This window comes from Amphiura filiformis, chromosome 7 (genome assembly GCF_039555335.1).
Source record: "Amphiura filiformis chromosome 7, Afil_fr2py, whole genome shotgun sequence".
Taxonomy (NCBI): domain Eukaryota; kingdom Metazoa; phylum Echinodermata; class Ophiuroidea; order Amphilepidida; family Amphiuridae; genus Amphiura; species Amphiura filiformis.
In genome coordinates this window covers 53,718,471-53,743,784 of record NC_092634.1, presented here as the reverse complement: position 1 = coordinate 53,743,784, position 25,314 = coordinate 53,718,471, and the positions used below count along the sequence as shown (strand labels likewise).

General features: G+C 36.8%; 1 protein-coding gene across 2 annotated transcripts in view; it reads left to right on the top strand.

Moving 5' to 3' along the window:
* LOC140157341 (von Willebrand factor A domain-containing protein 5B1-like) overlaps positions 1 to 25,314 on the top strand; it is a 112,697-nt gene that overhangs the window by 55,085 nt on the left and 32,298 nt on the right. For both annotated transcript variants that reach the window (XM_072180501.1, XM_072180500.1), the window contains exons 4-9: positions 8,367 to 10,401; positions 12,388 to 12,575; positions 13,641 to 13,755; positions 13,999 to 14,356; positions 15,123 to 15,310; positions 18,839 to 19,197. In XM_072180501.1, the coding sequence (XP_072036602.1) occupies positions 9,181 to 10,401; positions 12,388 to 12,575; positions 13,641 to 13,755; positions 13,999 to 14,356; positions 15,123 to 15,310; positions 18,839 to 19,197 (2,429 nt within the window). In that variant the 5' untranslated portion in view covers positions 8,367 to 9,180. The remainder of the gene's footprint in view (positions 1 to 8,366; positions 10,402 to 12,387; positions 12,576 to 13,640; positions 13,756 to 13,998; positions 14,357 to 15,122; positions 15,311 to 18,838; positions 19,198 to 25,314) is intronic.

Here is a 25,314-nt window from a genome sequence, read left to right as displayed (position 1 = left end):
TAGCCGTAAGCGTTAAACCCTCCAGATTGTACGGTAACCACGATTTACGGCTGATTAAGACGGAAGTACGTGTGAAATCGTGTCAGCTGAGGCTATTTTCTTATCCATCTTCTTATATAATATGCAATGTAGAATCAATTTGGACAAATACTGTTCAATATGTAGTGGCTTTGTGGAATTTACAAGCTTTCTTTCACTTTTATTAGTGAAACTACGTGGATTTTATAACATCATTTATACGGTGGTTTGCATATGATTCCTTTTTAAGGTAGCTGCATGACACTATACCATTTTAAAGCTGAAAGCAACTCAACTGTTTTTCATTATTTCTCAATAGAAACTAAAATATATAAGTTTAACTAATACAGATAAATAATTAATCATCTATACTATCGACCTCAAAAGGAAGGTTTTCTTAGAAAGCCCAAACATCGCCGGTCTCAACGGATATGGCAGAATCACTTGTTTTCTCCAATAATTTGCACACGCGGAATGGACTATACCATAATCGACTTTTGATAAATAAAAATACGGTATTAATCATGATGAACGCATTCAGCTGAGCTCGACTGAATTGTACAGATATTTATCACAAGTAAAGTATTCAATAAATATAAAAGGTTTATATAATTAGTGACAGTAAAGTAAACTATGCGTATGTTATCGAATGCAACATATCTTGTCATAATTATAATTATCTTGATGTTGGGGTCTACAAGTTTATTGATCGTGAAACCCCGAGTAAAATCAAGCAAACAGAAGGAGTACGGTGACTAAAAAGATCAGAAAAATCTACCAATTGTGCACAAATTAATACAAATCGGAGTTATATATGTAAATGTACGAGCCAGAGTATGCACGATGCCAGTGGACTATGGCGAAGTCTACCCACGGAAGCGAATTCGATTTGCAAGGTAAACAGATACTTGTAATCCATTTGTAGGCAATCAAAGCTTGCCGATACTTGTAGTACGTGACAAAGATTGTTTACTAACTTCAGTCGACTAATTTGTAGCTAATAAAATGATACCAAAATCCACTAATGAGTAAGATTTACATAATTCAAAAATATCTGCATGGATTAGGTTTGTTTTTATATTAAATGGTGTAATCTGGCTAATGTCATTTTCATTAAGAGTTTAATATTACGGAAATGAATTCAGGACAAATGGATTTGAGAGCAAAATATGTTGCACATAAAATGGATAGCTTACTAGGATGCTGATTTTGTAAACAAGTGGACAGCGGAGGAGAACGAAAATAATTATGAGGAAAATAGGCTTTTACTAGCGTCGTTAATGGCAAATGGCAGTTAAGGCTAAGTGGTTCTCATTTAGATGATGGACTTTTGAGAATTTCCAATTAACTAGAATAACAAAGAGCAATATACTGTAGTTATTGCAATCTTATTTACTTTTTAAAGGAAAATTGAGAGTTTGGTTGCCGAGCACTCACACTTTTTCTGCACTATATTTTAATCTAATGTTTATTATCATGTTACCCATATAATAGAGTTGATCACAAATCACATTGAAGGGATGTAATACTGTAACAATAAAGAGGGGACAGTAAACACCAACAATAATAAAGCAAAACAAACAAACGTTTCGAAGGATACCACTAATTCTCTGTAACACAGTTTTTATGGAAATATAGATTATTTCAAGCACGATTTTCTCATACATGAAACTCTCACAGCGAAAAGACTCGAGAATTTCGTTGTTTTTAAAGCACTGAATTGTAAAGACCAAAAATTTACAGTGCACCCTCTCCTTTTTGGTACTTGACAGGATCGCACCGGTAGGGTGGGGAAATCGATGTCCTGCGGATGAATTTGGGAAAACCTTTCATCAAAATGACTGTAAAACAATGATAGAAAATATGTCATTGCATTTTACTCTGAAATCTACACATTTTCGGCTATAGAGCATTTAGAGCTTGGAATTTTCAGTGACTTTTAAGGATCTTTTTCAGATGCCATGCAAGAAAATAAATCCTTTTTTGAGAACTGCATGCCCAGCTCTAATTAGCGGCATTTATCCGAATACCCTAGACTGAGAATATAGACATGAATAGACACGTATTTTCTCAACAGGTGGATGACAAAAATAACATTAAATAATCACGCTTGGACAGATGAAGGACAGATATAAATGGACAAGTCAAAATAAGGTGACATTCTATTCCTTATTTGACATAATCCTTTGTACGTCATTTGGCGATGATGTCAAGTCAGGAACTAATGATGTACAACTACTAAATATAGACACATATATGATAAAGGTAGACATGAATTGACTTTCCGGTGAGAATCTCCGGCATCAATCAATCACTCGACAAAACTGATGCAGCGCCAGTTTGAACAGAAATGATAATGTCATACTGCTACGAGCCGCAATGCCTCAAGACCAAAATCACCTTTTACCTGAATTCACACGAATGCACAACAAAAAAACACTGTTTGATTAAGTTAACGAAAGCTAAGTCTTTAATTGAAAGTAAAATATGAATGACACCTGTACATGAACAATTAGTGCACACCCAATATAATCACACTTTTTAATTCAACCGACAGTCTTCTTCTTGATGGTTATAGTGCTCTGGTACAATGTTCTGGTTGGCTGATGTCGTTGTTTGCTTATCCTGTGAAAATCACTGTTCAGCGAGGTCCATTGTACACTTGCATCCTTTGCATATAAAATCCTCACACAGAAACGGTGCTGCTCTCTCCAAACACTTAACTTCTTGCGCAGTAATCCAAACACTAAAACTCCTTACGCAGTTCACCAAACACGTTACTCCTTGCGCAGATGACAATCTCCCGAAATGGTTTTTCTTTCACCAATCACTCTCTTTCTCCAGGAAACAGGCTTCTTTCTACACTGCACCACTTTATTGACAGATGTGTTGTTTATAAACCAGACTCTATAGTATGAAAAATGTTACATCACGTCTCATTTGTTCCTAGTTCCAATTTGTTTTGTTTCAGAGATATGCAACAGAAATGCCTTTGAGCCATTTATAACCCACTTAATCTTCAATTTCATTTGTATATAAAACCAAATGAAATGAAAAATCTTAATATCGTTCTTAAAACGTGAGTTATTTAATACATATAAATATATCAGCAGGCCTGTTACAATATGAAGGTGTGAAATCCTCGATAGAAACAATAAATCACACAGACAATAGAACTAGTCTTAAAGCAAACTTTTAGTTGATGGTAACACGTTGTTGTTGTATGACGTTCTTTCAGTATTTGATTGTTACCAATAATCTAAGATTTGCGTGCGCGTATTAAACCAAATCTTGCATTAACCCTGTGGCAGGTGTATTACAGCAACAACCAGCCAAGGGTTTGATTCCCAAACGGGATAACTTCATCATTGCGACGTACGTTTCCTTACCATGAATTATCATTATTACTTCGCCCACAAAGTATATTTTTAGCGGTAATACTATAATTTGAAAGTTTGTGTCATAGACTCATACTGCAGATAAATCTCAGCTTACTTTGCGTTTGTTTAACTTTTTTATGTGTTAAAACAACTTTTTGAGACTTACTGAAATGCAATTTTGCTGATGTTGACTTTTTGACATTTGATCCATTTACGATAGTAAATCACACATGACCTTTCCGAAACTGAATCTTTTGTATCGCTTACACGGACTTTTGTCCCGTTTCTTGTTCATTGAGACAACATCTAAAATCCGCCTTAAAATATAAATCAAAAATGCCAAAGTACTTATCAGCTCCTTCAGTTCACCACAAAAATCTCATCTTTCATTTTTCTTATGCTCTGACTGCTACCACACTAGGGTCTTTTGTCAGAGTGAATTTCAATATTCTTACTTAACAATAGTTAAAACACACTGCCCTTGAGTAAGGTACTTTACTTCAATTACTCCTCTCTACCCAGGTGCATAAATGGGTACCGGCATTTTTCAATGCCGGGAAGGTAAAAGACTCGCTGTGGAGGAGGCGTAGTGATATCCTAAGCCACATTGCATGGAGGAGTCTGGCCCAATGGCCAATGAAGGACAGATGGGCACTACTTTTATTGTTTAAAAACAGGTTCGCATCATTTACAATTTTAAGTGGGAGAGCGTACGTAATAAAACTTCTATTGATTACATTCAGAGACTCAGTTCAGATTACCGCTTTCCCTTAACATTAGAATCAGATGAAGATTATCGGTTTTCCTTGATGATTAGAATCGAATGAAGATTCCCACATACATTCTCATGAACCTTAGAATCGGGTGAATGAACCATGAGAGTTTTTCGTCCTTCGCAAGGAACGTTAAACTGTTGGTTCCATATGAACAAATGGTACATTTTAAATACTATCAGTACGTATATCTCGCAAAAGTTCCGAGAGGAAAATGGTGCAAACACTCTGGGAAGTCCTCTTTAATACACTATCCAGAGACGTTGGGGGTATTCATATATAACATTAGATGATTCTTTCATCTATTAAGGTGGTACTACACCCCTTGATAAATGTGTGACTATTTTTGCTTTTTTAAAAAAATAATAACACACTGGTAACAAAAGTTATGTATATTATAGGGAAACAGAATCCAGTTACTACACTGGAATTTCATTGTCTCAAGACAAGCGGTACGTTATTTATGATAAGAAAAGAGGTACCACTAGAATGTACCTCATTTCTTAACATATTAATGAACCACTTGTCTTGAATCACTGAAATTTCAGCAAACTAATTGGATTCCTTGCCCGTATAATATACACAACTTTTTTTACCAGTGTGCAGTTATTTTTTTAAAAGAAAAATGCAAAATTAGTCACAAAATTTATCAGGGGGTGTAGTACCACCTTAAAGCAGCAGCGCAATAAAATGTCTCTATAGGATCTACGTGTATATAGTGATTATTATTGCTCATTGTCATTATAGTAAGCGCTGTTATTGACAGGCTGTTTATTATTACAAGACATTGATGGGTTAAGATGCATGTACTTAGTTTATCGAATCATTTGATCTTATCATCATTTTTCATCACACTCAGTGTTTCCACCCTATGGTGCTAAATTCCCAAATTCGATACGTACTTTGAACACACAATCCCAGGTTTATATATGTGAATGTACTTTTAAGACACCGTTGCGTTGCTTACATGGGCTACCATATCAATTTGTAAGCACTCTTTAGCCAAGTCATAGTTCATTGAATTTACAACCGTATGACAAAACAGGCGAAAATAGTAACTTTTTGCACAAGATTGCTCATTAAAATGAGGCTAGTATATGGACAATATAAGTGTGCTTTTTCATTTAATGACATAACATTTTTAAAAATATTGTAAGGAACACTAGAGGTTTTGACTTTTATAAACTACATTTTGGTCAAAAAATGTGCTGTTCTGATTGGATGAAGGGAATGCTTGATGTTTCGACAAAAACTATCACAGAGGCCTGTTTTCCAGCTAGAAGCTCATACACAGCTCTTACGATGCTATGCACTCAACCGTGTAGTGTAATCGAAGACTGTATAGAGACAATGCTTGCTTGGAAGCTCTTGGACGAAAATTTGTGCACAGATGGTTTATAAGAGAATCGTTTTTTGTATACAAACCTTTCCATTATATTAAACAGTATACCATGTCTATCTTGAGGATATGCTATGAAGTGTCAATATCACATCGTTATCTCCGTTTTTAAATTCTCTGAACATAACGATCAAGTACTTCATATGTTGTTACTTATGAATCTGCCTTATTTGTGTGTGCAAAAAAACTGTGAAAGAATTAGTGTGTTTGAAATCCAACCTGCACTCCTATGAGTGAAGAAGATAAGAACAATTTTACGTTTAGAAACTTATGAACAATGCAAATCACATAAAAGCTTATAGCTTAGAGCGTCTTTTAGGCGGAGTTATGCGCATCGCATTGCATTGAACCGTCTAAGAATACAAATGGCAGACAGCAAATGTGCTTCGAAAAAATGTTACATGATCATGTTGACATTACAAGCTTTCTTGTATCTAACATGTTATTTTAGCCTTAAAGATATAAATGACGTAAGTCTGATTTTGAGATTGTGCTTGAAAGCGACGCGACGAAAGTATCGTAGCATCCTATTTTTGGGTGAACGACCATAAGTGCAGTAGGAAATTAAGGCGACCATCTTTGGGTTTTTTTCCAAGCACTGTAATACCTGGTTTGTTTTGGCAGAAAAGCTAGCTTCGCAGTCTCATTTCCTAAATAAAAGGTTAGACCGAATTAATGTAATATCGATTTAGGCAAATAAAATTCACAATTAGTTTTCTGAACCAGCATCCCATAAAAAATTACATGGTGAATAAATTTGGACATAAGTTGAGAAATAGAGGCATCTGAGTCTAAAAATGTAAAACACGGCATGTTGTCCTGCATCTTATACGCTAATTTTACGCTAATAATTATACACTAATATCGGTTGACAGAAAATGAGCTATTACATAGGCCTAATGCATGCGTCAATTCACTTCATTCCAAGTTTAAAAGAAAGATCAATCAACACAATGTGCATTATAGTAGTTACCATGTCAATGGGCTTTATAGTTTGTTCGGTGAAATCCTGTTCGTTCTTATTAAAACAATTCTTGCAAATCATTTGGGAGTGGCCTTCTCCCCTTTCTCCTTTTTATTACTAAATGGAATCAGCTACCACTGCTCTGCAAATACATGTAGTAAATCTTGTGACTGTTGTTTTAAATCTACTACTATATCATTTTATTATGTTTTGTTCATTTATTATTTGAAAATACTGCACAATATTAAAAATGACAGCTTGCATGTAAGATGATACTCGGTACTTGTAAATATCTTTTTTCGTTAATGTTTATTGCTTAAAGATATTGCATAAAAAATTCCAGCTGACTAAAAGTTTTTTCACACATGTTTTGGAATATTTCCAAGAAATGGTAATGCAAAATTTAAATCTTTTAAAACTTCTTAATCATGATTATAATATCTCATGATATCACTAATCACACGTAAAGCTGTAAGCACGTGATCATTTTCATTCTTGGCTCAAATGTTCTTTAAAAGTTGAAATATAACATATTGCACAACATCAAGAATCAAAGCTGGGAAGCTTTCAATTGCAGAAATCATAGTTTTCTGGGACAAACTGTTGCTTCAAATATTGTCATGAATAACGAATGCAAAGGTTTAAGTTTTAAATAAAAACTTAAAGCATTGAACATAATATTGCACAGTATAAAAAATTAGAAGCTACAAGCTCGTCACTTAATCATGTATTTCTTGCTTTTTTTCATAAAGAATTAAAGCTGTTAAGGGGGTACTACACCCCTGCCCAATTTTGTGCCTATTTTTGCATTTTTCTCAAAAATTATAGGGCATTGGTGACAAGTAAGATATGTATATTATAGGGGCAAGGACTACAACTACTGCACTGGAAATTTTATTTCAACAGACAACAGTTGTGGTGTTACAGTCAAAAATGAGGGAAAACCAATATTTGATCAATAAATCAATAACTACTTGCCTTAAGTTGCTGAATTTTCAGTGCAGTAGTTGTAGTCCTTGCCCCTATAATATACATATCTTACTTGTAACCAATGCGCTATAATTTTTGAGGAAAATGCAAAAAATTGGCCAGGGGTGTAGTACCCCCTTAATGTTATAGCTATCCAATTTCAGGAATCCATGTTAAGTTTCTTATAATTCAATCACTGTGCATGTGAAGTCAAATCAAAAGTTATATTCAGGTTGTTCACCTTCAGCGACAGCATGAATAACCATAGATTTTAAAATCTATGGAATAACATACCACTGTCGGATTATGAACTAGATAAGAGCACTACATTTAATGATATCCCCCAAGCTTAAGAAAGGGGTGAGCGAGTATAAAAATTATTATTTATAACTTACTATTTCAAACTTTTGATCCCAACACAAGCTTAAATGTACTTCAACTGAGGACTACATTTAATGAGATCCCCTAACCTTAAAAAGGGATGAGCGAGTATATATACAATTTATTATTTATAATTTACTATTTCAAACTTTTGATCCCAACACAAGATTAGATGTACCTCAAATTGTAACTTTAAGCGGGAGACTGGCAGCACATACATCTTTTGGACAATTGATAGCAGAACGTCGTCGTACACTCTTTCATGCTCTTGGAGACTTGTATCGGCCACCGTCACTGTTGAGTGATGGCTGATTGACTCTGATGTAGACAGAGCTCTGTAGTCAAGTGTCCAAAACGTCACTGAACCCACTAACTTGGGTTGCCAGTCTACCGATGAGGGTGACAGTTATTACAGATAATTTGAGGTACGTCCAACACAGATGAACTTTCTTGCTAATATTCTTTTATAATTTTCATTGCAGATTTCTCAGTAAATGACAAGATACACCAAGATAACCTGTTAAGCTGCCAATGTTTGAGGACGATCAAAAATACGCTTTGAAAATGCAGAAATAAATTTAACTTCTTCGTCCTAGTTACTTTGAAAATAACGAGCAAACATCGTACTTCTGATGGACAGAATAAATATACAGAACGACTGTTTGAAGAGAAACGTGTCAAAAAGCACCGGTAAATCCTCAATGGAATAATGTGTCGCGATAAGCTAACGTTACAAAAAATGTCAAGCTCCTTACGGATTTAAGTGTTCTTACGAAACGTTGCCAACCTGTACTGAAGTGCAGTAATCCTCACGCTTAAAGTATATCAAATAGACCAATCTCGGACAAGATTGAATATACTTGCACTAACATTGATGACTTGTTTATTTGGGCGTCTGTGCAAATTGAGAAGCTTTTTCACTATGCCTGGATAGAGCTACTTGAATAAGTTAGCGCCCTGGATATCCAGGATCAAGATTCTTTTCAACAACCGTTGTGATGGGCTATAAATAGTGTAGCTGCTTAGAGTGACACGCCATTTTCCATTCGGTTAAGTGTTATGTGATAACAGAATCCTGTCACGAGCAATTGCGGAGTTGAGAGTCAGCGTGTAAAAAATTGAATAGGCATTGAATAACCAATGGATGTATTGCGAATGATGTGATTGGGCTTTTCTTCAATTTGAAATCGCACAGTCAAACACATTACCTTTCAGTGATGTACGAGAGAAAGTTCAGAAGGATATAATTGCTATATTTAACGGGAAACTATATTGTTGTTCCTAAACTTCGTAACCATGCCTGGATTAATCAATCGTCACACGCGGGTGCCAATGACACTCCAGTCAACGCGTGTATCTGCCATTGTCAATGGCCTTTCAGTAGGCATTACTGCCTCCTTGACGTATTTCAACGACGAAGATCATGTTGTGGAAGGCGTCTTTTGCATCGGTTTGAGCGAAGATGCTTCAGTAACTGGATTCGAAGCTCGAATGTCGCAATCAAGAAGTATTCATGTCCACGTCAAGGACAAAACAGAAGTTGATCACTTTGATGAAATACTAACTGGTACAACCGGATCGTTTTCTCACGGTAATGTACCGCCTGGACGGTTTGCTGTCACCGAGTATGACAGCTCACGTGTCTTTTGTGCCAATCTGGGAACAATCCGACCCCATGGGTCAATAGTAGTCATGCTAAGTATATCGACATTAATGGTCAATGGGCGTTTTGGACAAGTGTACTTCCAACTTCCATCAGTATTCACACCAAGAGTGAAAAAGAACAATGCATTACAAGGAACCGAACCCGGGTCTAAAACAAACTTCTCGGATTCCCAACATAGTGCCATGAAGTCCATACTAGATATTGTGGACGAAACAGGTGTTAATCTTAGTGCCTATGACTTTGAGTTCCAATTAGAAGTAAAAGCACCTACTCTTCTGGCAGGTGTCTCCAGCAAGACTCACGCCATCAGAGTAGATGCAGATCCTTATGCCACCGATGCCTCTGATGTCTTTATTACCTTAGCCGAACCTCACCCAATGGATAGAAGCTTAGAAATCACATTGCATTTCCCCAGACCACACGTGCCAGTTGTTATACTTGAACACGGTGACATGTCACCTATGGAATACGAAAACTTTGTCCGATTAGAGAGGGAATACCTCCACAGCAGTGGTGGCACTGACGACGATAATAAGAAATCGTACATGCAGAAAAGAATGCATAAAGATATCATGCACAATGCAGTCGCCATGTTGAACTATTGCGCAGATTTTGAAGGTCTCACAAAGCAGATGCTTCAACACACGTTTGATATTCAGGGCGAGTACATATTTGTGATTGACCGTAGTGGTAGTATGAGTGGGGAATACATCGCCAATGCCCGGGAGACGATAATGATGTTTGTAAAGAGCCTTCCAGTATCTTGTAGGTTCAACATTGTTGGTTTTGGGACGTCGTATAAAGCACTCTTTGATTGCAGCAGGTTATACACTCAAGAAAACGTGAGCGAGGTGAGTTGTACTTTGATTTAAGTATAATGGGTTTGTATTTAATGATTGTCACGTTTTGAAGTATTCCGGTTAAGTATTTATCACTGGAAAGAAAAAGAAACCACTATTATAACATTATATTGGAGGTTTCATGCCTAAAATATAATATTAAAATATTATTACAAAAATGTGTACCTGTGCCTGTCCTACTCTCAAAATTGGGCGGATAGGATGGTGGGGTCAATTTGATGTGGCTATAGTTTGATCAGCTCGTAATTGGCGGGAATTGTTAGGCATTTACCACTACGCCGAAAAATAGGACCCACGTTAAGAGTGATATAGTTGACATTTCTTGTTTATATTGTGCGTGTTAAATAAAGTAGACGAAGTATAGGCCTTGAAGTAATAATTCGTGATACTTCTGGCGAGATGTCACAAGACAATTCTCGAAATAAAATATATTGATATTAATACGCGATGTTATACGGCCCGCCAATTACGAGTTGATCAAACTATAAGGTGGGCTAAAGTAAGGAGGATGGTCAGACAATACACGAAACCGTTTGGCGGTTTCTTTGAGTGTTTGAGCGTTTTACGGCGACTGTAAAAAAGATGAGGGTTAAAATAAGTTGGCGTGGCTAGAGTAAAGTTAAAGGAGACGATCCTGTATAAACTGTGATCGGAGTGCCCCTCTCTCTTTCATTGGCGGTTGAGCAAGACTCCTCCATGTAATGTTGCTATAGGGGATCGCTACACCTACTCCACAGCAAGTCTATTACCTTCCCAGCATTTATGAATGCCGGTACCCATTTATACACCTGGGTGGAGAGGAGTAATCGAGATAAAGTGCTTTTTCAAGGGCACAACAGGATTGCGTCGCCAGGGCTCGAACCCGTAACCTTCCGATTGTGAGTCGGAGCCCGTTCCGTTCGGCCACCGTGCTCTCGTGGCTAGAGTATTCGACAACTGTCCTACAGATATAAAGATTAAGATAATGAAGAATAAAAAAAAAACGGGGACAACTAAAAATAGCAGAAAGTCGTACAAAAGACTAAGCAACAACACAAAAACTATGATACAAATGAGATACGATCCCCAAGGCAGGCTACTTGAGCCATCGTAGTTATGCTTGCACTTTACGCTCGATATTACTATGATACAATTTCCTGACATTCCCCACTTGAGGCCATACTAGCTACGCCATAGATATTATGTATCACACGTCACTTGAGAATATGATACAGTTACTTCATCTATTTTTGTACAAGATAAACTCTTGAAAAAATAAATCATGCAAAGTAAAATATGGAATATTAATGATATATTTTCTCTTCTGCATCTTCTACTTCACTTTTCTGCTCATCTACTGGAGTTGCTCGTTATGATTGTTTGAGCAAGGCTTGTTAAAAATACAGTTTTGATTTTGGAATGTGTTAAAAGAACAAGCCAAATCCCGAACCTTCTTTAGCATTAAAGCCATAATGTGTGATTTGCTTCACAGCGACGCCCTCAATTGTACTCGGATTTCTACTTTTTGCATAATTATAATGCCCAGTGGTGTACTAAAATACCACGTAAAAGACTAAGCCTGAAGTGCTTTAATAACAGTAAAATTTAACTTTTTATATTAAAACCGGGTCGACCCGGTTTTATTCAGAGTTCATCGATCGACTACTTGCTAACATCTCCTGTTTATGTCAGCTTATGTGTACACACGTCTAGCGCGATGCTCCGTGCAGTATTAGCCTACATGTTACGATCGGCGAGCGTAGTACATGCATTGTAGGCGCTGGAATGAAATGGCAAATTTCTTTATTATACCTCATTTGTTTGGCTCGAAATTAAAAGAGGACAATGTGATCAGTGAAAAAAACATTTAAATAGGAATCTATTCTTTATGCAAATCACACATTAATTTAAGTATGTACTTACCTCTATTGAACTAAGATACACAAACATCAAAAGAGAATAGACAAACCCGTTTATATTATGTTACTCTTACCCCAGGCTAGTTCATACATCAAGCGTATGCGAGCCGATATGGGTGGTACCAATCTTCTGGCACCTCTTCAGTGGATACTTCAACAGCATACAACAAGAGGCTGGCCAAGGCAATTATTCATTGTCACTGACGGTGGAGTTAGTAATACATCAGAGATACTGGAACTAGTCAAGATTAATGCGGTTCACACAAGGTGTGTATACAGTGTATTACCTGAGACTGATGAATGTGGTTTTTGTATTAATTCAGAAAAGGTGTTTGTTATGAGCATTCTTGGGAACGTAAAATGGGCCACAAATATAGGTAGTAATAATGACAAATATAAACATGGGGTGTAGGTTAGTCTGCCCCTCCAGAGTACAACATCCAATTTAACAACAGTACAGTGAATAATGGGACATGTATAGTAGGGTTTAAAGGCATATTCATTGATCTCAGTGCAGTGAAGTTGTAAAAAAATAGAATTGTTTATAACTTGCCTAAGAGATAAGTCATTAAAAGTATCATTTATAGGTATTTTTGATATGAACAATTTGGCAAAAAACGAAGAAAACAGCAGCATTGACAAAGTTGAAGCCCCATTTAAATACATATAGTTTTCTCTACTTAAGTATAGAAAATGTAAAATCTATAATTTTGTCTTTAATACACGGTTTTAGGCTTAACCACAACTTTGTTATCACATCTATGACACTAACAAAGTTGCCAAAATCTGAACTTTGATGCTTTTTACGATCCTTCGGATAAGCAAATCACTGAATGGGACTTTAAAGGCGAATAAACTCTGGGAAGATTACAATTCAACAGATGCCATGCCTCACATCACGCTACAGTTGGGGTTTCCATGCGTACAGGGTATCCCTGAAACAACTATTCTGTCGGAATTTTTTATATTTATGTATCTTAATACCCAAGCTGAACAACACCGAATGTTGAGGGATGAACCAGCAATAACATACATTTGATAGCGATCATTGATTGATATTTAAATCCGTGAAGGGGATTGAAAATGAGGTATTTGGGGAATTTCCTTATATTTCAGGAATGAAAGAGCAATTTTCAAAATTCAAAAAGCATATGAAAGCGCCTTTACTGTGCAAATGCATACATTATTCGGCCATTTTGATTCGGGCATAAAATACAAAAAAATTAAATCACTATGTGACGTTTATAATATAGTGTGAAGAAACAATTTTTTTTTTCTTATCTTTTCTTATGTTTTTCACGTTTTTGTATGGTACGTACTTTGCTTGTATAGGGTGCATACCTTTGGGGTTGGAGAAAATGTTTCCAAACGGCTCATCCGCGGAATAGCCAAAGCTGGTCGTGGGATTGCTGAGTTCATCGCAACTGGGGAGCGAATGCAAAGCAAAGTAAGTGACAAATTTGATATTGAGCCAAAACATTCGATGACAACTGTAAACAGTAAAAACCGAGTTTAATCCTTTCGGAAATTGAGTGTTCTTTTAATCCACGGAGCTTTTGAGACGTCAGTTGTTAATTTAGACTAAATTTTACGCAATCTTATACATTACTGATCGTGATAAGGTTCTTCTCATACATGTCTGCATGTAAATGGAATTCTATTGATCTAGAATAATATATTCTTCTTTCAGGTTATGAACACGCTGAAAGCATCGTTACAGCCTGTTATTAGTGATATATCGCTAGACTGGACCTTACCCGGTGGGGTAGAAGTTCTTCAAACACCCGCTCAACCCGCACCCATAATCCCCGGTGAACCTCTTGTTATATACGGCCTCCTTTGTGATACAGTGCGTATGCACAATACCCTTGCCTCGGTGCTACAGAAAGGTGAACGTCGCAACCCGTTTGGACAGGATTTGTCTCGGGGATCAAGTACTGATAGGCTGACAGACAGAGTGGATGACGATGGGAACGGAAACTCAAACCCAGCGTCGCGATCCAGGTCACCTATACCGAGTCCAAAGCCAACTCCTAAAAATGATAAAGGTAATTTATACATTTGTGAATATTCTCAGTCATCCAGGTAGATAAACATAATAAAATGAATATTGAATCTGTTCATCTGGACTCACTATTTTTGATAGTGACAGTATCGCGTCTCATCCAAGACGCATCATCAGGCTGAGTGATCAGATGATGAACCATTGACCCGTGACACACTTGATACAGCAATCTACGACACAGCAATCAGAAAGCTACCCCAGCGACTCTCCTGTGACGTCACACCATCAAGTGTGTCACAGGTCAATGGTTCATAATCTGATCAGTCAGCCTGATGATGCGTCTTGGATGAGACGCGATACTGTCACTATCAAAAATAGTGAGTCCAGATGAACAGATTTAATATTCATTTTATTAAAGGTAATTTATCACATTAAAAAATTCGAATGATGTGTATTATTTTACATGGAAGAAAGTGACCAAGTTATTTACATAGGAGAAATTTAGTTGTTGTTTGTCCATTTCTGACTCAATTTCAAAAAGGTATCTTGTGTAATTCAAAATAAATCCCAACCCGTCTCAATCTGTCATGGATTTATCCCTCGCTGTATATATTCATCCTTTACACGCATACATCCACAATTAGATATTGGTGGTACACGAATGAACTGATTCTGACAAGGCCATACATAATATTACAAATGTGAAGGTTCTTTGTATAATCCCAAGAATGATAAAATAAACTTCAATGCAATATTGATTGATTTTGGCAATATTACATCTCATTTATTGCTAAATTGCCATCTCATAGGTGACGTATTTCTCAGCAACCAGTTCAATTCCGTCAAGAGTTTTAGCAACGGTATTCACGCACCCCGACCTAGCCCTGCTACAACTATCGCAGATTGTTCTGTGAAAGCTACTGCGAGTGACCAAGGCGAAGATGCAGAGTCAGCAGAATCAACTTCGTCGAGACCCCTCTCCAGCGCTGGACAAACGGTGAGTTCATCCTCGTGTATTTTGTGACGTACACTAAAAATGAATGGAAAACAAAATAAAATAAAATCAGAAAATAACAACAGTATTAATAACGACAACAACACTACAATAACAGCCACACAACAACAACATCAAAATAAACATACACGCACACAAAATAAGCAACACGAAACAAAATCCCTAATAAAGTATGAAGAATTGTAGCCTTGGGTGACGACTCTTCTACTTGCGTCTTGCCGATATTTATTTTATTGCAATTTTCCGAGGCACACGATAACGTTACGTTACTAAACACATCGCAAAAATGACATCCCAGCTACTTTGAGTGGTCATAACTTTCCGCACAATTAATTGAAAGCAATAAATTTGGAATGAAGCTATTGAGAATTTGGCTTACTCTAGTATGACACAAAACGCACTGTGTAACAAAATATCGGAATAACCGAGGAATTAATTAATGATTGAATGGAAGTTGATTTGAAAAGTTGCAGCGTCATTTACCTTGTAAATGATATACGTGAACTCACAGTAGACAAGTTTAAACTTTTGTTGAAAATTTAAATTCAGATTTGTAAATGTTCATGACCATAATTGGAATTAGCATGAGAAATGCATTAAAATTACAAACAAGTGGTTCAGTGGTTCCTAAGATATCTCTTAATACACTACTCCAAGAAATTAGAGGAACAAGGTTATGTAATAACTTTAACTGGGTATTGCATCAACAGAAAGCATCAAGGACATGTCATTTGTATACCAGGTGTAGCCTATTGTAATCTGAGCAATACTGGATAGTCACATGTGAAATCATGCATGTCTTCAAGGACTTACGGCCTTTGACATCCATGTGTTAACTCAAAGCACTGATTTTGTGTAAAGCAGACTCCATAAGCTTTTCTCAGATTTCTTCATTCCAACATGTTAATCCAATTTCTACTGGTACCCCTCAGTCGTCTGAGCATGTGGGATGTTGTTAATGGCGAATTGACCGAGGTTAGGTTGCTAGGGTTGTCCAGATGCTTGCAGAAGGTCACACACAGCGTTATGTAGCTGAGCAGCTTGGGGTATCCCCCAGTGTCATTAATCGTGCATATCGACGTTGTGAAGAGTATAGCAGCCCGAGGAGGTCATACCCAATACTAGGCACCATTTAAGAATGATTTGTGGAGATTTTGATTTCAAAACTGTTTAAGTTTGGAGAACCTTTTGTAAGCAAAAATAATGCCAACATTTGACAATTGGACACTCCGATACTCTGAGGTCCAGCTGATTGGAGAAACACATTTTTTCATTGGTCATTATTCAATGGATTTAAGTTTTATCTTTGATGAAAACATGAAATATAGGTTTGTTCCTCTAATTTCTTGGAGTAGTGTATTTTGAGAAAATATCTCAATACTTGTACTTTTCATGTAGCACTACTTTCGGGCTCTGTTGCTATAAGTATACTATCCAGAGAGGTTGCGTCACGCGCTCGATTGAACGTCTCGCGCTACGCGCTCGGTTCCTCGCCCTACGCGCTCGCTAAGTCCGTGAGGGCCACAGACTGCGGCTACTTTTCATGTTGAAGCCTATGGCTAGCATGCAGGGCATTAATGGGCATCAACCATATGCATAATACTTTTCAATTTGAATAGACCGCGGTCAGAGATGGCTCTTACCAATCAATGACACACACCATGCACACACTGACCACTACTCACTACTAAATCGAGAATTACACAATCATTCTGATTTCGTTTTACACCAGTGTAGTGCCAAACTGCAGCTAACAAAATTCTCCAAACGGTTATATCAATAGTATTGCTTTTTATGCAGGTATTGTACTGAAAGTTATGGCCACCGACAAAGTAGTGGAGACTTTCTTTTTTTGTTGTGTTTATAAGGAAAACACTTTAGGCAGAAGCCGCTTGATATCATGTTATTTCAACAATAGAAGCTCAAAATAATAATAGCAACTAGAACAACTGACGTTTCATGGCCATGCAGGTGTTAACTGCAGACAATGACGCGGGTAGTGACGATGGATTTATGAGAGACACCCCGAGCTTTAACCAATTTTATTTTTCAAATTGTTATCAGATTGTATTTTTTATCTGTTTCATTAAAGGGTCATTTTGTTAGTTTAGCATCCTCCTTTAGGGTATGTTTCAATGTTTATGTTTTATATCGATATCAAAGTAAATGATTAAAAATCAGTGTTAAAGTGTTAATCAGATTTCCTTTTACAAATTAAGCGTACTGCTAGCCGCCCAGCGCGTATTATTTTGCACATGGTCCAATGCACACGCTTGACGTCGCGCAAGTATACGCGATGGTTAATTTGTAAAAGGAAATCTGAATAATACTTTAATAATATTGCTACCTTGTCTCATGGTCTTATTTGCTACATTATTATTGTTATATTGGACTACACATGCTTATATACCTTTGGGCAATGGGGCCCTTAGCCATCAAGTACAAGATTAGTTCATTCTGAAAAATGTTAAAAATAAGATATTATGTTGATACTACCTTGAATAAGTTCATCAGGTTTGTTCATTAAATAAACGAATTGGCATTGTTCCTTGACAAAATCAATACTTCGTCCTTTACATCGGAGGATTCCATTAAGTGTTATTGATATTGTCAAGAATCGTCGGGCGGGAGCATAACAAAAAGTCTGGAGGAGTTCGAGAAGCCTTGGAGATAAGAAGGGGGAGCAAGACCTTAAACAGAGAGGAGGGTACATTTCCTATGCCACGTATACGATCCGCTATCAAAGATTGGAAGTTTCACGGGAAAGTGGATTAGATGACCATACCTAGGGAAGTCTCCTGATGTGAAGGACGAAATATTGCAGTGAGTAAAAATTCACTTGGTTTTGTCAAGCAAAAATGCCAATTCGTTTATTTAATGAACAACCCTGATGCACTTATTCAAGGTAGTATCAACATATATCTTATGTTTAACATTTTTCAGAATGGACTAATCTTGTATTTGGTTGCTAATGCCTCCCATCACCAAAAGTTATATGTAATGCGATCAAGCTAAATGAGTATGATGCATACAGCATGTAAAATAATTAAAGCCATATTGTAACATTTGCTGTGGAGGACGCCCTCAATGTTTTTCAAAATTTCTGATTTTTACACGATTGTAATGTAATTTAGTAAACTAACATACCCTGAAAAAAGGTTTTAGATGCAAAAGTTGTGACAAAGTTTGCGGGTAGGTCATAAACCATCAAAAGGCCGAACAGACTCACGATCTGCAGAGTGACACATATAATAAGCGTCACGGTCATATGCGCTGGCATTGAATAGCGGCTTTCTTGTTTTGCCTAATCTGTTTGGCTCAAAATTTAAAGGGGACATATCTGACAGTAAAAACTAACATTTTGCGGAAAAGAAATACAAAATATCTATTTGTTATGGAGAAGTTATAACATGGCTTTAAGTTTCCGCAGATGATATTGCAGCTGTTTTTTAAATAGCATTATATGTCTAAAAACAATGTGCATTGGGCAATTTTCTTTCATTGTTGCAGGCACAGAAAAGGTACATGGAACTAGCAGCTAGACGCGCACGTGCCATTTCAGTGCCAGACAACCGCATATCTATAGATCCATCATCTATTCAGCAACTTCTCCTCAAGCTAGACAATGCAGAACGAAGACACTCGGAGTATCAGACTCATCCAGGGGCTGGGAGGGGTAGGTCCAGGTTTCGTCGGACACCTACGGACTGCTGCAGCGTCACTAGTGGAGAGACCAGCGAGCCCATAAGTCCGTCTTGGGATCATTTCTTAGATGGCGATAGCGAGGAGATATTTGATGCAGACGTCCAGATATCACTCAATGACGCGGTTGTTTTGGATGATGGGAAACTGATCAACTTAGCGTCCAGGTCAGTTTAAATGCTTATGAAAGTGGGTAGAGATTTCTGTAAAAACACCAAAGGCTTTGACAGGTTTTGTGTTTTACTGATTCCATATATTTAGTACGGATGTTAAAAGTTTTGAAAACATTGAAAACTTTTCATTTATCATCATCAAGGGCATTAGTTTCCATTACGAAAGTAGAAGCATACAAAAGAATTACGCAATTCTCCTTTACGGTGCCCATTAAGTCTATCCATATAATATAGGAATTACATAAATTCGTCCCTGAAGGCTTTCCATTTCATTTCTCGTACTTTGTGTCTTTAACATGACGCGTTGGCAAGGCTAAACACAGTTTGTTTACGACTTCAAACGGCTTTTGTAACGAGCAAGACAAGGGGCAAATCCGGGGTAATCATTCAATAAATATGCGCCACGGGAAATGTAAAAGTAATACTACGCACTGCTAGACGAATAACATTAACAAAGAAGGATCGGAAAAGTGATTACGTTGCTAAAGGGACATAGAGCTTCAAAAGATCAAGAAAAATTGACTCATATGAATTTCAATATCATTTCCGAAATTAAGGAAATTAATATTTCAAGTTAAAGTCATTTCTATATTAATGTAGGGGATGGTCGTCGACCCCTGAAATGATATTGTAATATTTCGACCTAAGCGAGGCACTTTGATTGAAAGATGAAAAAAAAATGAGGTACCACCTTTTAGCATAATAGTGTGCCCATTAAAAGGTTAGAATGGTTTAGATTTTCCTTCGAGATGTTCTATAGTCGTTTCATCAGACATTGCATGGATTTTGGCCTGAAATCGGAATCCCATAACTTGTGTGTTTTTAAAAACACAAATGAATCGTAATTGTAGTTAGAATGTGTTTAAGCTTTACATTTTAGTTATTTTTGGAATCACAGTCCTTTGGGACTCTGACAAAAATAATAGCAAAGCAAAAATCACTACAGGTGATATCATGGACAAAGTACTTTAGTATCCTAATCACTAGGATGCACAAAATTATGTATACCATTCCTACAATTGGCACCGTTCTTGTCGTTGATGGGGGTAAACATCGATATCACGTACTATAAACAAAGAAACGTAGGTCACGTGATATCGATTTTCACACCATCAATGGCAAGAAGGTGTCAATTATCGGAATAGGCTTTGTAGCATATATACTCTTGCATTTGATCAACACAATCAGTATTATATTTCTAGTTGTCCTTTTGTACTTGTTGAAAATTCCAAGCAATTGCAAAAGATTAAGTAGTATTAGAGAATTGCGTATTCCACGTTCTTATCTGTAAACAATAATAGATATCGGACAGGTTGAAGATCTCCTTAACAAACGATGAACCTTACCGTGTTTATACTGAAATCTTTATTTTTGCTTGCACAAATGTCATCCATGATTATCTTATCCAAAGCTACGTGCACAGAATGTTATTTGTACAATTGCAAGGGTAAGGACGAGACCAACATCCTAAACCAGATTTCAGAAAAGCTTTTATTACATCGAATGTATGCGTTAAGTGGTTGCTAGTATTCACACTGATCGAAACGTTACCCATTTTGAATACTCATACTATTGCAATTATTATTTGCGAAACCACAAATGTCTGATAAACGGATTCACGACAATCTTAAAATAGCGAAGCTAAGTTGCAACAGGGGGAAGTGGCATAGAGTTTCAAAAGAACAAAGGACCAATGCAAATGTTAATATCACTTCCGGGAAAGGAAAGTCATATTTCAAGTCACTTCCATATTAATGTAGGAGACGGTTATCGATCCCTAACAAATGAGCTTGAGATATTTCGACTGAAGCGAGACGCGTTGATTAAAAGATTTAATGAAGTGAGGTATCACCTTTTAGCATATAGTGGTGCTCTTTTGAAGGTTAGAGTGGTTTATATTTCTCTTCGATATGTTTCTATAGTCAGTTACATCAGACATTGGATTAATGGTGGCCCGAAATCGGAACAATGCACCGCGTGGTTTCAAATTGATGTTAAATATAATTTATTAAGCTTTAACAATAACACATCTTAGTGAATTTTGTAATTGTAGTCCTTTGTCAATCTGAAAAAAATCTAGAAATCTAGAAATTATATTTCAAGTCACTTATTATGTATGTAGAAGACGGTTGTCGACCCCTGACAAATTAGCTTGGAATATTGAAGCGAGACGCGTTGATTAAAAGATTTAATGAAATGAGGTATCACCTTTTAGTGTGCTTTGTAAGGTTAAAATGGTTTCCGATTTCTCTTCGAGATGTTTCTATAGTCAGTTAATCAGACATCAGTCACCAATTCGTCAAAGCAATCAGTATTGTGTTCCTAGTTGTCATGACCTTTGTTACAAATTACAAACAACTGTAAAATAATATTAAGTAGTATTAGGGAATTTCGTCTTCCACGTTCGTATGTGTAAATAAATATAGGTATCTGGCAGGTTGACGATCTCCTTAACAAACGATGAACCTTACCGTGTTTATACCGAAATCTTTATTATTGCTTGCACAAATGTCATCGCTGTTTGTCTTATCCAAAAATGGGCTATTCCAGAAAATAAGCGCACACCCCCTATAGAGGAGTTCGGATATCCGGACTTTTTCTATCCATCCAAGCTCCGGATATCCGGACTTTTCATATAGAGGAGTTCGGATATCCAGACTTTTTCTATCCATCCAAGCTCCGGAAATCCGGACTTTTCAAACATTTTCCCTACATAGTACCGCGCTCGACCTATAGAGGAGTTCGGATATCCAGTCTTTTTTATGCATACAAGCTCCGGAAATCCGGACTTTTCAGACATTTTCCCTCATAGCCATACGCTCGACCTATAGAGGAGTTCGGATATCCAGACTTTTTCTATGCATACAAGCTCCGGAAATCCGGACTTTTCAGACATAGCCATACGCTTGACCTATAGAGGAGTTCGGATATCCAGACTTTTTCTATTCATCCAAGCTCCGGAAATCCAGATTTTCATCTTTTGAGTCTGGACTCGGACTTTTTGTCGGATTCGGACTCCGACACAAACAGACTTGGCTATACTCACACTCGGACACAAGGGGCAGTCATTTTCTTCGGAAAGGGAGGGGTCAGTGGGTCACTGTTTTTACTACCATCAAGAAGACAATTTTAATCAATGTACATGTACAAAATAATACAGATATCTGGGTATTTGTGTCTGTGAATTGGAAGGGTCGTACAAATGTCTGGTATCTGCAGGGGGTGGGTCTCAAAACAGGGAAGATTATAAAAACAGTGGCCATGATCTTCTAGTAGCCAGAAGATCATAAATATAATAATAAAAAAGGGTTAGTATCCCTTTTTTATGAAATAGGAGATGACCACCTCCCCTCCCCCACCACCACCCAAAAATATGACTCAAACTTGGAGCCGAGTCATTTGATCATTTGATCCTAAATTGGTTGGCTTCACTTATTTGCCAAGGGGTCTATATTTAGATTTATCTGTCACAATAGTTGAATCGTAATAATATTATCAATTAATAACAGAATATTTATTTATAATCATAATACATATTTTGCCTAGATATATCCCACTTCAACTTCTCACAAAGTTTAGGGACCGTTCATTATTTCTACTGGAGGGGGAGCAGACAGAAAGTCACTGCCGAAAACTATATGACCACCCTTCTCCGATAATAAAAACCATATGACCCCCCCTCCGAGCTACATGAAAATCATATGACCCCCCCACACACACACATTAACGCCAACGAAACAAGAAAAGGCATTCCCGCAGAGGGGGGTGTAATTTTGATTACAGGGATGTGCCAGGCATTTCTCTAAACCATTTTTCACCCTGATATAACAGTGATGTCGGTGTGCATTTCATTACACAGCTTCTTGTGCTTCACAGCTACACAGCTTTATTTATTTATTTATTTATTTATTTATTTATTTATTTATTTATTTATGTAGCTGGTGGACGCTTAAAGTGCTGGCATACGCACACACGTGATTAAAGACGCGCATGGATCAGCCGCATTACGTCACTGACACACAGGCCCGTACGCAGGATTTTTTGGGGGGCGCTGATTTTGAAAAAGTGGACTTTTTTTACAAGGGGGGCAATTTTGTGAAAAGTGGACTTTCTTCCCCAAATTTGGACCTTTTGACCAAAAAAGCGTAAAAAACCTGATTTTTTGCTCGCAGATTCTGAAATTTTGGGACTTTTTGTATACCCCCTGCGTACGGGCCTGCTGACACATCAGGCTGAAAAATTGTGCCTACTTCTTGCTGCTTTCGCCACTCGGCTATGAGTATTCCAAGTTTTCACAAAAAGCACCCAAATTTACCCTAATTTGGCACAAAAAAAAAAAAAAAAATATTGGTCTCCACTGAATACCAAAATTGTTGAAAAGGACCCCAAAATCATGGCATATCCCCACATACCTTCAACCAGGTAGAACCCCACACGGGGTATTTTACTTGTTTTAATACAATATTATTTGTTTCACATGCAGTGTACACAGATTTTGGTTCAAACTGCCACCCTGTGCTCCAGCCCAGCAGCTCTGATGCTCCAGCTTTAGTATGTGTACTTCAATACCACAGGTCCCTGAACAAACCACATGTGATATTGATTCAAGTTACAATTTTTGCATCAAGTTGGCAGGTTTGGAAACTTGGGGTCAAAATTATTAATTCAATTTTTTTAAATATATTAATTAGGCTAAAACGGCTGTAAATTGATTGACAATTTAGGGTTGGATGAAATGCTACTTTTAATGAATTTAAATCATTGAGTTCAAAATTTCTTTTGTAAAGAGGTTGTAATTTAAACAAATCATACAGAATATAAAAATCAAATAAGTTTAATTTCTTCATTTATCAAGCTATCAAGCGGCTGATTTATAATTTTTCAGTCTCTTAAATTGTAAATATGCATCAACTTCTCAATATACCTGTTGATACTGGGTGAAGCACAGCCCGGGTACACAGTGAAGTTAGGCAAAAAAAAAAAATGTTGTGTTGAGTTTTTTTTTAATTCCCTCAAATATTAAATAATGCTTCTTCAATTATGGGACATTTGTCAATTTTGACTTCTGGATACCTGTTAGACATCAAGTAAAGACTAGTCTTTCAATAAAATATTAATTTTAAGTGAAAAACATTGATTTTTTGAACAAATCTGTAAAAATCATCATTAAAAAAAAAAATGCCGACCCTGATTTTTCAGGATTTAGGGTCGGGCGGTTGAGGGCAACACAACAATTTTTTTTTTGCCTTATGCCAGTCCTTTCTCAACATAATGTAGCTTGCATATTGAATAGTGTAAAATGAATGAGTTGCCAAATCTACTTCTAAGTCCGGACTCGAGTCCACTTTTTGTGGACTCTGACAAAAACAGACTCGGCTCGGCTCAAACTTGGACACAAAATGTCCAATTAAATCCATGTAAAATGTGAAATGATTATCTAAAAATGTCAAAATAGATCTCAAATTTGATTCAAAATTGTTGACTTCACTTTTGCCCATTTTCCTAATTAATTGGGGCTGTCAAATCTGTGATCTGTCATAATATCCTACATATCCACCAAATTATTTAGATTTATCTGTCACTTCCCAGAATCAATACTGTTATCTTTAATGAAATAATTGATAATTATACAGAATTTAATAAACATTTTGACTGTATAAAAATATCTAAAACTTCTTTCATGGAGCTAAACTCTTGAAAGAGAGAAAACATGCACACAGACATGTACACCCCATCCATAGGGCTAGTGTTTGTGTTCACTACTTACGGGCAGTCACTGAACATTTGTCTGGGATATTTATCCAATTTAAGAATTTAAAAAAAGATGTTTAGAATAATTGATTAATATCACACAAAACATATTTCTGAAACGGTGAATTTCTATAAGTATTAATATTATTATGAAGATGATGATGATGATGACAATGTATGCTGCACATGCAACCTAGTGACACTTCTCTAGTACCTGGCCACTTATATGTAGTGTGTGTCACACTAGAATACTTTGGTCACAGCGGACTGTTGACATGTGATACCGTACATGTAGTTTTTACCTTCGGAGTTACCTAGGGTATGGAAATGACTGTGACACTTGTGTGGGGTGGGGTTTGA